This window comes from Salvia hispanica, chromosome 2 (genome assembly GCF_023119035.1).
Source record: "Salvia hispanica cultivar TCC Black 2014 chromosome 2, UniMelb_Shisp_WGS_1.0, whole genome shotgun sequence".
Taxonomy (NCBI): Eukaryota; Viridiplantae; Streptophyta; class Magnoliopsida; order Lamiales; family Lamiaceae; genus Salvia; species Salvia hispanica.
In genome coordinates this window covers 1,144,355-1,157,024 of record NC_062966.1, presented here as the reverse complement: position 1 = coordinate 1,157,024, position 12,670 = coordinate 1,144,355, and the positions used below count along the sequence as shown (strand labels likewise).

The 12,670-nt window shown below is 38.9% G+C and overlaps 1 protein-coding gene across 1 annotated transcript; it reads right to left on the bottom strand.

Moving 5' to 3' along the window:
* Positions 1 to 1,348: 1,348 nt before the first annotated feature.
* Positions 1,349 to 2,533, bottom strand: LOC125205112 (F-box protein At3g07870-like). The gene has a single exon (XM_048103928.1). It carries the CDS (start codon positions 2,531 to 2,533, stop codon positions 1,349 to 1,351), a length of 1,185 nt encoding a protein of 394 aa, XP_047959885.1.
* Positions 2,534 to 12,670: the final 10,137 nt, after the last annotated feature.

Here is a 12,670-nt window from a genome sequence, read left to right as displayed (position 1 = left end):
TTTACATACTCAATTAGGACAATGATACCATATGTCATGAAAATTTATGTATGGATAAATACACATATGGAAGATCTATAAGTAAACTAACAATTGAAACTGAGTTGCAATTTTATGTACATCAGAAGAATCGTACAATAAAAACTAATTTCACGTAGTCGAGAGAATCGGTTAGCAGGTACTTCAATAGTATACTGAAAATGCAGATGTGTGGGAAAAAGAGTGTTTGTTCTGCAAAACCAAATTCTGTTACTATCAATGGTGAAAGGAGAAGAGAGGCAGTGGCAAACAATAATTAATTTCTACATATAATTATTTGCGTCAAATTGCAATTCACAGCAACCAGGCATGAACCCGCGCTTCTTCAACCTGGAAATCGCAACCGGCCTCTCTGCCAAGATCTCATCAGATATGTTAATCCAGCTCAGTACCCAATCATTCTTGTAAGAGATCAAATACTGTTAGCCACAATCTAAAATTATATTTGAGAGGCCAAATTATTCGGTTCAAGACGACTTAAGTATTCAACAATGCATTGAACCAGTTGTAAGCCGATCAAATTTTTAAACACTAGGTTCACAAACATAAGTGTTTCTTTATACAGTTCCTCATTCTTGAAAAATAATTTATTTTAATTACTATTATAAAATAGTCTGACATGAAACAACTCATAATAATAAGATCAACCATAAACACCACTTAATAATTAAAAAAAAAAGCATATAAAACGAACATGTTTTGTACACACGATGACGAAATGATATCATGTTTACACGATTGGATAACGGCAACGAAAAATCTAGATTAACATCATGAACAAGAATGAGATTATTATAAACAAATGCCACAGTAGTTCATTTTTGTTACGTCCACTAAAATAAGTCCATTTTTATTTATAGATACTATCCGACAATATATATAAACTCAACGACATGATAATGCCAAACTCGAACAACACATGATAAGATAACATCAAAAATGAACATGAACACGATGTAGATTGACATTGCCATTTAGAATGATATCATAAAGAGTTATCCCAAACCTGTTATTATACTACAAAGCCCATGAAAGGCTCTCAATATCATAGGTAATTAACAAAATTAGCCACTAACCATTTAAGGTACAATTTGGGGCTAATTGGTTCACTTTATTCCAAAATTGAAAAAAATATTATTGGTGCAGTAGCGACAACAATTAATATTACATACAACATCCCAAATATATGTAGTGTGTATCGGGTCGACACGATAAGGCCAAACCCGTACTGTAAATGACAAAGAAGACTTATAACCAAAAAACTACACCACAAACAAACCTTCCACACAAACACACAATTGTAGACTAACTAAAACAAGATCACATTCTCGAATCCGAAATTCTTGAGTGAGAAAAGGCTAGGAGTGAAAATCACGGCACTAACAATGTCGTAATCCTTCGCAACTGCATCCTTAAACATACCGACTTGTTGAATAGTTCTTGTCTTATTGGTGTAGTAGATGAGCTGCTTTTTTTCCAGTAGCATCAAAACGTCACCATCTTTAAAAATTTTAATTAGTTTAACAAACATGTAATTCCAAGCAATACCAGAAGCCCGATCAAAATCAAAACCATTATTACTTATCTTGTACAATATGGTCCAAGATTCCTCGACCTGGTATTCCTTCATCCACCAGATGACAATTTCATCTTCCCATGTGTATGAATAACACAGGCAGTCCCTCAAAGCCGACAACTTCCCGATTAGACGCCTACGTCCTACAGGAAGAGGAGGAGGAGGAGAGAAGACGCTAAAACTATCATTTTCAAGATCAAAAGCACAAATCCGTAAGATATTAGCCGAATGATATACTCCTATCCAATGGATGTTGCCATTACAAACAATGTGACCAGCTGAATAGATTCCGAGACCAGAAGCAGCACCGGCTTCAACGCGCCTCCATGTTCCTATTCCGAGGGTGTATACGTAATGTGAGTCGGTGTCCACAATGATACAGACCACCTTATATTGCCCGCTTATTTTGCTCATTCCAAATCCAATGCTGAACACCACATAAACACCATCATCATCATCATCATCATCATCATCATCATCATCATCTAAGATGTATACATGAGGGCACCAGAGCTCGATATATTGACGAGTGATCGGATTGCATAGAAAAAGCGGAATTTGAGGACACCCTAACCGTGAGTATAGAAGAAGCAACCCGTTTGCAGCCATACCTGCCAGTGGTTCTGAGTTTTCGTAAGGGATATCGAAATCGGTGAGCGGAATGTAGTGAAGATCATGGCTCTTCTCCTCATCGGTTTCATCTTCGTCTTCAATTTCGAAAATTGAGCACCGAATTGAGTTCATTTGCTGGAAGAGAGCAAGGGCGGGTGGGGTTTTGAATTCAAAATCATCGGAATCGAGCAGATTGAGCCATCGTTTGCAAACGCACTTGCTTAATGCAATGCTTCGGAGAGGGAGGCGTGAGAGGATTTCGGTGGTGATTTCAGATGGCAGATTTCTGAAGAAATTACGCTCCATTTTAATGGTTGAAGAAGAATAAGAAGAAGCAGCGGCGTTCATTTTGTGGAGTACTAAATAAGTAAGAATTAGGGATTCTTCTGCTACAGTGATTTCGTCATTTATTATTCCTACTGTTTTGTTTTATAATACTCATAAAAATAAATTAGAAGTTTCATAAATAATATCACAATAAATTCATTCAAATGAAAACTTTAAACTACAATTTCTATTCGACACGACAAGGCCAAACCGAATACTACAAGACAAACAAACATTTGACAAAAACACATAAATGTAGACTAATATTATGGACTAAAACAAGATCACATTCTCGAATCCGAAGCTCTTTAGTGAGCATATATGCATAATTTACTTATAAAAATGAAATTAGAAGTCTGATAATTCCAGTATTTTAACAAATAGTATGTGTGTAATATCGCAATGAATTCACTAGTTGCGATATTAAGGACTAAACAAACATTATTATTGACTAAACAAACAATCGAGCATAATGCATCAAAAAACGCACAAAGTTCATTCGGTGATTAAACGCTTGATTGAGCACGATCGAGCATCTTGCACCAAGTAATAGCTCAATGATCAATGCTCAATACTTAGTTGTAGATTTGGATTTATTTATTCTTATCGTTCGTATGCAAATAATGAAAACGGAAATATTAAAGCTTAAAGCTAACGATGTTTTTGCGATTAAAATTGTCATATATATCACATCATATTACTGGAAAATCATTTAAAGGCCCCACGTTCTATGAATGAGCTTTGCGGATACCATACTCAATTATGACAATGATACCATATGTCATGAAAAATTACGTATAGAAAATACAATATAGAAGATTAGTTAACATGCTTGAAACGATTGGATGACCAAGATCTATAAGTTACCTAACAATTGATGAGTAAGTTGCAATTTTTTGAACATTCACTACAAAAATATTTGCCTATTACGAGCACAAAGTTCGCCTGAAAATTGGAGACACCTAATTAGGGTCTGAACAGCAAGAGTTACATTGGAAGACAGTTCCTTCCCTTTACCATTGCTACTGAGACAATAGATTTTGAGCCTTCTGCACCTCCAAATGCCCTTCACACCAAGAACCATTCACAGCAGGCTGTGTTCCTCACAAGAGATGTATAGCTAACTAGTCATCAAGAGTCATTCTCCGGATTTCAATCACAACATTGACAATTTTGAATTTCTTACAAAGTTCAGAGACTGGATGGTAGAGAGTTCCTTCCCATCACCACCATTGCAACTGAGCTTTGTAGGGGATATCAAATTGTGGCATTCAGCATCTCCACATACCCTTGTTGCATACATCCAGTCACAGAAGCAATTGCCAAGGGCTGTGAACATCACAAAAGATGGTATAGTATAGTTAACTAGTCATCTACATATCGAAGTCAACAGTTTAAAATAGTACTTTAAAAGAATACTTCACAAGAGAGCATACCTAAGTTTACTGCTCCATACAATTCATTCGAATGAAAACTTTAAACTACAATTGCGATTCGACACGACAAGGCCAAAACCCCAATACTAAAAGACAAACAAACATTCGACAAAAACACATAAATATAGACTAAGATTATGGACGAGATCACATTCTCGAATCCCAAACTCTTCAGTGAGAGAAGGCTAGGATTGAAAATCAGGGCATAACCCCTCTTAGCGTCTGCATCCTTCAACATATTGACTCGTCGGAGAGTTCTTGTTTTGTTGGAGTAGTAGACTAAAATAGAATGGTCTAGCATCATCAAAACATCACCATCTTTAAAAAGTTTAATTGCAGCGACATGTATATATCGCATATCAAAATTAGATAAATCTAAACAAGCAGTGCTCATCTTGTACTCTATGGTCCAAGATTCATCGACTTGGTATTCCTTTATCATCCAGATGACAATTTCATTATTGCATGCATAGTAAGAATAACATAGGCAGTCCCTTAAAATAGATAAACTCCCCGACATATCTCCCGTATGAGGGTAAGAGAAAATGTTAAAATATTTTGTTTCAATGTCAAAACTAAAAAAAGTCCATATTTTATTCCTCGAATCATATTCCACTAACTCATTCCTACTCACATTTTATTATAAAACTAATACTTTAAAAGTAGGACCCACATCCCACCAACTTTTTCAACTCATTTTCCATTACATTTCTTAAAACCCGTGTCGGGTCAAAGTGTAGCAAATTTTGGGGGACGGAGGTAGTACAACACAAATTCAAATCGAATCACCAAAAGGATGAAGATCTACCTCTCGGCGTGGCATGTGGCCAGAGCCTAGAGGTAGGCGAATCACCGGTGAAGGCATGGGCTGATTGCGGCTACAGAATGACGCTGAATGAGGTGGAGATTTGGCGGGAAATTTTCACAGACAACGCCATTGAGTTCCTGCTACAAAAGTTGCATAAATCTTGTGCAGAGCAGCTGCTGCTTCAATCATATTGATCCTTTCGTCTGTTGAAACAGCTAAACATTTCATTGCCAATTCAAATGTTGATATGATGCATTTCTCCTTGGCAGAGTAATGTGTTAGCGAGATCATCCAAAGCTCAGAGTCCACGTTGGATAAGAAAGAAGTGCAACTGACCGAGCATGTGAGTCATCCTAGAGCAACGGTAAAGGAAGACACATTATGCAATGTAGCCACGAGCTCTCAGCTCACCTATCCGACGTGGAAAGATTGCTTGGTCAAAGGCTCTTGATGAGCATCTGCAAACAGCTGTTCTTTGTACATTAATGAGTTAATGAAAAGCAGAAAATCAGTTATTCAATATTGTCTGTAGTTGAGCTAGGTTTTAGCTAGTGTTCTAGGAGCTTCTTTTACATATGATATAAACCGATGCAATAGTAGTTTGTAATTAAGTTTTTCCTGACTGAAATTTCAATCAAAGCATTCTAGCTCATTACCCTCTTTATTCATTGCAAAATGGAAATGTCGATAGCATGTGCAGAGACCATTTTCAACATGGTATCAGAGCCTAGGATCTGATCCTAGGCTCCCCTCTCTCCTTTTATCCTATTTTCTTTCCCTTGCCATTTTCACCTACCTTTATCTTTAATCCATGGCTGAAAGTGACATCTCAGAGACTATTGGGCAACAAGGCACTGGATCCTATGTTGCACCATATCAAATCTTTCCACAAAATCATCCTATGCTTATTAAGTTAAGTGAGGATAACTATCTCATTTGGAAGCAACATGTGCTAGCTTCTGTTCGAGGATATGGTTTGGAGGGTTTTCTTACTGGAGAAGATCCACCTCCCCCTCGAATGGTAACTCAAGCAGGTTCGGAAGAAACTAGAGCGAACCCAGATTTCATCAGCTGGACAAGACAGGACCAACGTTTGTCTCATTGGCTCCAGTCCTCTCTTTCAGAAAGTACTATGGTGATAGTAGTGGGGCTGAGCTCGAGTCAAGATATCTGGGAAGCTTTGGAAGCAAGCTTTGCTAGCAAATCTAAGGCAAAGGTTATGCAGTATAAGTTTCAGCTTCAGACAGCCAAGAAAGATGGGTTACCTATGAGAGCCTATCTCAACAAAATCAAGAATTACTGTGATCTACTGGGATCAGCAGGCTGCAGGATCCTACAAGAGGACCATATTATGCACATTCTCTCAGGTCTAGGTACTGAGTATCACCCTGTTATTGTGGCTATTACTTCGAGAGCAGAACCATGCTCTCTTCAGGAAGCCTCTTCTATATTGACGAGCTTTGAGACCATGCTGGAAGGTGGAAGCACGAGCTCCATTAACAGCGATGGCTCTCTTCCCTCTGTGAATTTAGCACAATCTGTTGGTCAGAGAAAGGAATCATCTTACAGAGAAGAGGGAAACAGATCATTTAACCATCACGGTGATGGAGGAAGGTCCTACAACTTCAGAGGAAGAGGTGGAAGAGGAGCACGAGGGGGAAGATCAGCTGGTGGCCCTAAACTGATTTGTCAGCTGTGCCAAAAACCAGGCCATGTTGCAGGAAAATGCTGGCATCGTTTTGAACAAGATTTTGTGCTGCCCACTGCTCCTCAAGCAAGACCTGCTCAATCAACTCATGGCAGCAACTATCACCCCCCCTCTGCCCACATTGTGCAGACTAGGCCGCAACACAACTACCATCCTGCTCATCCACCATCCGAGTTCAGTGTTGATAATTCAACCACTTCGTGGTACCCCGACTCTGGTGCAACAAACCACATCTCAAATGACTTCTTAAACTTGAATGTGGCAACCGAATACAATGGAGGTAACCTTCTCCACCTTGGTGATGGAAATGGTATAAGTATAGCACACATTGGTGATTCTTCCTTTAAATCTGCTACTGATTCCTCCTCTAGAACTCTTTATCTATATAATCTTCTCCATGTTCCTAATATTTCCAAAAATCTTTTAAGTGTATCTCAATTTGCTAGAGATAATAATGTCTTTTTTGAATTCCATCCTTCCTACTGTTTTGTGAAAGATCAGGTGTCCAAGGAAACCATCCTCAAAGGCACACTTGACCATGGTCTGTACCGCTTCCTTCTGCATAAATCTTCATCACTTCCAAGCTTCAAGAAATCCAGCCTTTCCAGTTCAGTCACCTCAAATAAGAGCAAGATCAGTGTTCCTGTTTCTAGTTCATCATGCTTGAATTCTGTTGTTCATCCAGCTCTTTCCAATTCCGTTTCAGCTTCTTCTAGTCTAGATTTGTGGCATAAACGACTTGGTCATTGTGCTTTAGACATGGTTAAGAAAGCTCTTGAACATTGTAATATATCATTTTCATCAAATAAAAATTCCACTCTTTTGATCCTTGTGCTGTCTCCAAAAGTCATAGACTACCTTACACTGATTCTGTTTCTCAACACTCTTTTCCTCTTGAATTGGTGCACAGTGATTTGTGGGGACCATCACCCATTACTTCTAGAAATGGATTCAGATATTATGTTACCTTTGTTGATCACTTCACTAGGTTTACTTGGTTATATCTTCTTAAAAGCAAGAGTGAGGTTAACACTGCATTTAGACAATTCAAAGCCATGGCTGAAAACCAATTCAATTTTAAAGTCAAAGCTCTACAAAGTGATTGGGGTGGTGAGTATCAGGGGCTATCTACCTTTTTACAAGAGTCTGGTATCCTTCATAGAGTCTCATGTCCTTACACTCCTCAGCAAAATGGGTTGGCTGAACGGAAACATAGACACATCATTGAAATGGGACTAGCTCTTTTAGCACAATCTGGTCTAGCTCAATGCTTTTGGGATGATGCATTTGTCACAGCCTCTTTCCTCATTAATAGACTTCCTACTGCCACATTAAACTTTCTTTCTCCTTTTGAGTTGCTGTACAAATGTAAACCCAATTATCTAGAACTCAAAACATTTGGGTGGCTATGTTATCCATTTACCAGACCATATTCTAAGCATAAGCTAGACTTCAGATCCTCTCCCTCTACTTTTCTTGGGTATAGCACTTCTCACAAAGGATACAAGACTCTTCTTCCTACTGGAAAAGTGATTATTACTCGTGATGTGATCTTCGATGAATCTTTCTTTCCACATAAAACTCCTCCTTTAACTACAATACCCTCTCCTACTTCACTTTTTCCAGCATCTGCTCCTATAACTTCCACTCTTTCTCCTTTCATACCCGTGCCTTCATCAACTTCACACTCATCATCTCCTCATGATCCTTCACAAGTCTTTGCAGATACTTCACCACCTACATCATCTTCTGCTACAGCCTGCCCTGCTCCTGACTCTCCTGGCATCAATGTGTCTGCCTCCTCAAACTCTCCATCTTCTCCAGCCCAACAAGATCCTGATCCTCCTCCTTCCAAACCATCTCATCAAATGGTTACTCGGTCTAAAGCTGGGATCTTTAAACCAAAAGCTTTCAGCGTTTCACTGCATTGCATTCCCAGATCAGCCCTAGAGGCCATTCTCATTCCACTTTGGAAAACTGCCATGCTTGAAGAGTTCTTAGCTTTGTTAAGAAACAAAACTTGGATCTTGACAAGACTGCCTCCTGGGAAGAATCTAATTGGAAACACTGGGTTTTTAAACTAAAAAAACATGCTGATGGGAGTGTAGTAAGGCACGAGGCCAGGTTAGTAGCTCAAGGCTTTTCTCAAGAGCCTGGTTTCGATTTTACTGAAACCTTCAGTCCTGTAGTCAAGCCGACAACCATACGGTTGATCTTATCTATTGCTGTTTCTTCCTCTTGGAGCATCACTCATTTGGATGTCAACAATGCATTCCTCCATGGAGATTTACAGGAAGAGATATATATGCGACAACCAATTGGTTTTGAGCAAGGTGATCCAACTCTTGTTTGCAAACTGAACAAGGCTATCTACGGTTTACAACAAGCTTCCAGATCATGGTTCATTACCATCCAGTCAGCTCTTCTTGCCTTGGGATTCAATCAGTCAAGGGCTGATACTTCTTTGTTTTTCAGAGTTTCTGGCAAGGAAGTCACTTATCTTCTCATCTATGTTGATGACATGCTCATCACTGGTTCATGCTCTTCTACCATCAAGAAAGTCATTTCTCAGTTGAGCGAGCAGTTTTCATTGAAGGATCTAGGGGAGGTGAAACACTTTCTAGGAGTTGAGGTGAATCGCACTGCTCAAGGCTTACATTTGAGCCAGGGAGGTTATATCAAAGAGCTCCTTAATAAAGTGCAAATGCTTGACTGCAAACCTTATCCAACACCTATGTTAACTAACCTCAAACTCTCAAAAGGTGAAGGAGATCCATTCATTGATGGAAAACTGTATAGAAGCAAAGTAGGAGCCCTACAGTATGCTACTATAACTCGCCCTGAGATTAGTTTCAGTGTCAACAAGGTGAGTCAGTTCATGGCTTCTCCCTTAGATACACACTGGAAAGCGGTGAAAAGAATTCTCAGATATTTATCTGGATCGCATGATTATGGAATACATGTTCAGAAGTCTGACTTTAAGCTCATAGCGTTTTCAGATTCTGATTGGGCAGCGGACCTTGATGATAGGAGGTCGGTTACAGGGTATTGTGTGTATTTTGGCAAGAATCTTGTGTTATAGTGTTCAAAAAAGCAACCTGTGGTGTCAAGATCGAGTACAGAGGCCGAATATCGAAGCTTGGCTCAAGCCACTTGTGAGATAAGCTGGATAACATATCTCCTTGAGGAGTTGGGAGTGACACTTCGAGAGACACCAGTGATCTGGATTGATAATGTGAGTACCATATCTCTTGCAAGCAACCCTGTATTGCATGCTCGAACCAAGCACATAGAGCTTGATGTTCACTTCGTGAGAGATAAGGTAAAAGCGAAGAAAATAGAGCTGAGGTATGTGCCTACAACAGATCAAATAGCAGATGTGCTGACTAAACCGTTGGGGTACCAATTCTTCTCGCGCCTTCGCAACTGGATGAATATTTGTCCCTTGTCGACGATCGAATTGAGGGGAGGTGTTAGCGAGATCATCCAAAGCTCAGAGTCCACGTTGGATAAGAAAGAAGTGCAACTGACCGAGCATGTGAGTCATCCTAGAGCAACGGTAAAGGAAGACACATTATGCAATGTAGCCACGAGCTCTCAGCTCACCTATCCGACGTGGAAAGATTGCTTGGTCAAAGGCTCTTGATGAGCATCTGCAAACAGCTGTTCTTTGTACATTAATGAGTTAATGAAAAGCAGAAAATCAGTTATTCAATATTGTCTGTAGTTGAGCTAGGTTTTAGCTAGTGTTCTAGGAGCTTCTTTTACATATGATATAAACCGATGCAATAGTAGTTTGTAATTAAGTTTTTCCTGACTGAAATTTCAATCAAAGCATTCTAGCTCATTACCCTCTTTATTCATTGCAAAATGGAAATGTCGATAGCATGTGCAGAGACCATTTTCAACATAATGTTGGTCTTCCATTGACAACAAAGCAGATGCTATCACTTGAGTTGCGGTATTTTGCTCTAATGCTTCACTTACCCACTGTTTTAAGCTTCTTTCTTCACCGAACATATCATCCAGCAGCAGTATTCCAAAACTATATACATCTCCATTTATTGACACTTTCCCTTCCATTCCAAACTCTAATAGTATCACATGCATTCAAATTTTTGTTAGGATTAGGTAAAATATTAATATATGATGAAGTTTAAGTTGGTAAGCTCATCATCATGCATACCTGGAGCTGCATAACCGATGGTTGCCAATGTTTGTGTTTGAATGATAGTTTCACCTCCATCGAAAAGCTGGGAAATATCAAAATCAGCAAGATGGGCAACCATGTCTTGATCAAGCAACACATTGCTTGGCTTTATATCACAGTGAACAATTGGGAATGTATGGCCATGGTGACGATATTCCAAGGCGGCTGCAACGTCTATTGCTATTTTCAACCTCTGTATAAGATCCAGACTATAATTGTTGGACTGCAACCATTTATCCAAGCTCCCACTTGGCATGTATGTGAAAATCAATGCTTTAAACTTCATATTACAACAATATCCAATAATCCGAACTAAATTTCTGTGTGGAATGCTGCTCAATATAGAAGTTTCAACATCAAAGCTCCTTGCTGCTCCTTGTAGTTCCAAGTTGAAAACTTTTACTGCAACTTTCAACCCATTCGAAAGTGTTGCTTCGAATACAGAACCAAAGCTACCTCTTCCAAGTAGGTTAGTTTCACTAAATGAACTTGTTCCTCTTTCAAGTTTATTGTAAGAAATTCTTCTGCATTCAGTGCTAACTTTTTCTGTGAGTTTCTTTGACCATGATATATGATGATTTTTGCGGCATGGTGGAACTTGATATGCTATTGAACCACAAAGAGCTAAGTTGTGGAAAAAAGACGCAGCACTGAAGTTAGGGAAATGACCTCCATCTGGAATTTTTCCATTCAGTTTGTTGTAAGAAACATTAAAATTTTCAAGAAAGATAAGGTCTTCTAAGGACTTGGGTATTGATCCAGATAAATTATTGAAAGATAAATCCAATGTTATCAAACCTTTAATATTTCCTAATGACTGAGGAACGGATCCGCTAAGAAAATTATTTGATAGGTTAAGAAAATCTAATTTTTGGCAACCGTCAATTAAGGTCGGAATATGATAGGGACTTCAACTCTGATACGAGTCTCTACTTTCCAAGACATCAGCGTGCAGCCAACCACAGCTCTATGCCGTCCCTCGCAGCGGCAGCCCGAAGTCTTCTCAAGCCCAACTCATCATGGAAGCAAAACCTAGATACTATATCAGCCGCATAGGAGGGAAGATAGATTGATTAGCATATCAATTTAAGATATTCCATATCTTCTATTATTTCTCAATTATTCATGTAATATTATTTCAAGTATTTTCTCCTATAAATATAGGAGATTGTTTAGCATCAAAGCATTGAGAAATAAACTAAACGTTATTCTCATTCCTGTTCTCGGCGTGAACGCCACCCCTAGCACCTCAACTAGGGTTTATCTTTTTCTCTATTTGTTCAACTAGGGTTTATCTTTTTCTCTATTTGTTCGTTCAAATCGTGGTGCTCATGCTCGATAGGTCAAGGATCTATCAACTGGTGCTTCATTGATTTATTCTCCCTCTGTCACAAAATCCCACGCACATCTCTCTTTTTCCCCTTTTGAAGCATTGTTCTTTCCTTTATAGCAATTCACGACAGTTTCTATTCTTCCTCTTGAAGAATAAGCCTGAAAATTGATTACAAGACAAATCCAAAGAGTTGATCAACTTTAGGTTTCCTAGTTGAGGTGACAATTGACCCCTAAAATAATTGGTAGACAAATTTAAATATTTAAGGTCTGTGAGAATCCACGGGATGGTTGAATTCAATTGGTTGGAGCTTAAGTTGATCACTCTCAAAGATTTAACTTCACCCAAGCATTCTGGTATTGGCCCCACAAACAAGTTCTCTTCAAGGCTTAACTCCCCCAAATGGTTCGTTCGGCAAAGATCATTAGGGATATACCCTACCAATTGATTGCCACTAATATTTAGTCTTTGGAGTTCCTTCAGTTTCCCAATTGTTGGTGGCACGAGTCCACTCAGCTGATTTCTAGACAAACCCAAATATAGCAAACCACTCAGCTTAATGTTGCAGTATGATGCTTCAAAAATCTCTAAAGAAGAGGAAAAATTTCCAAGTGAAGTGGA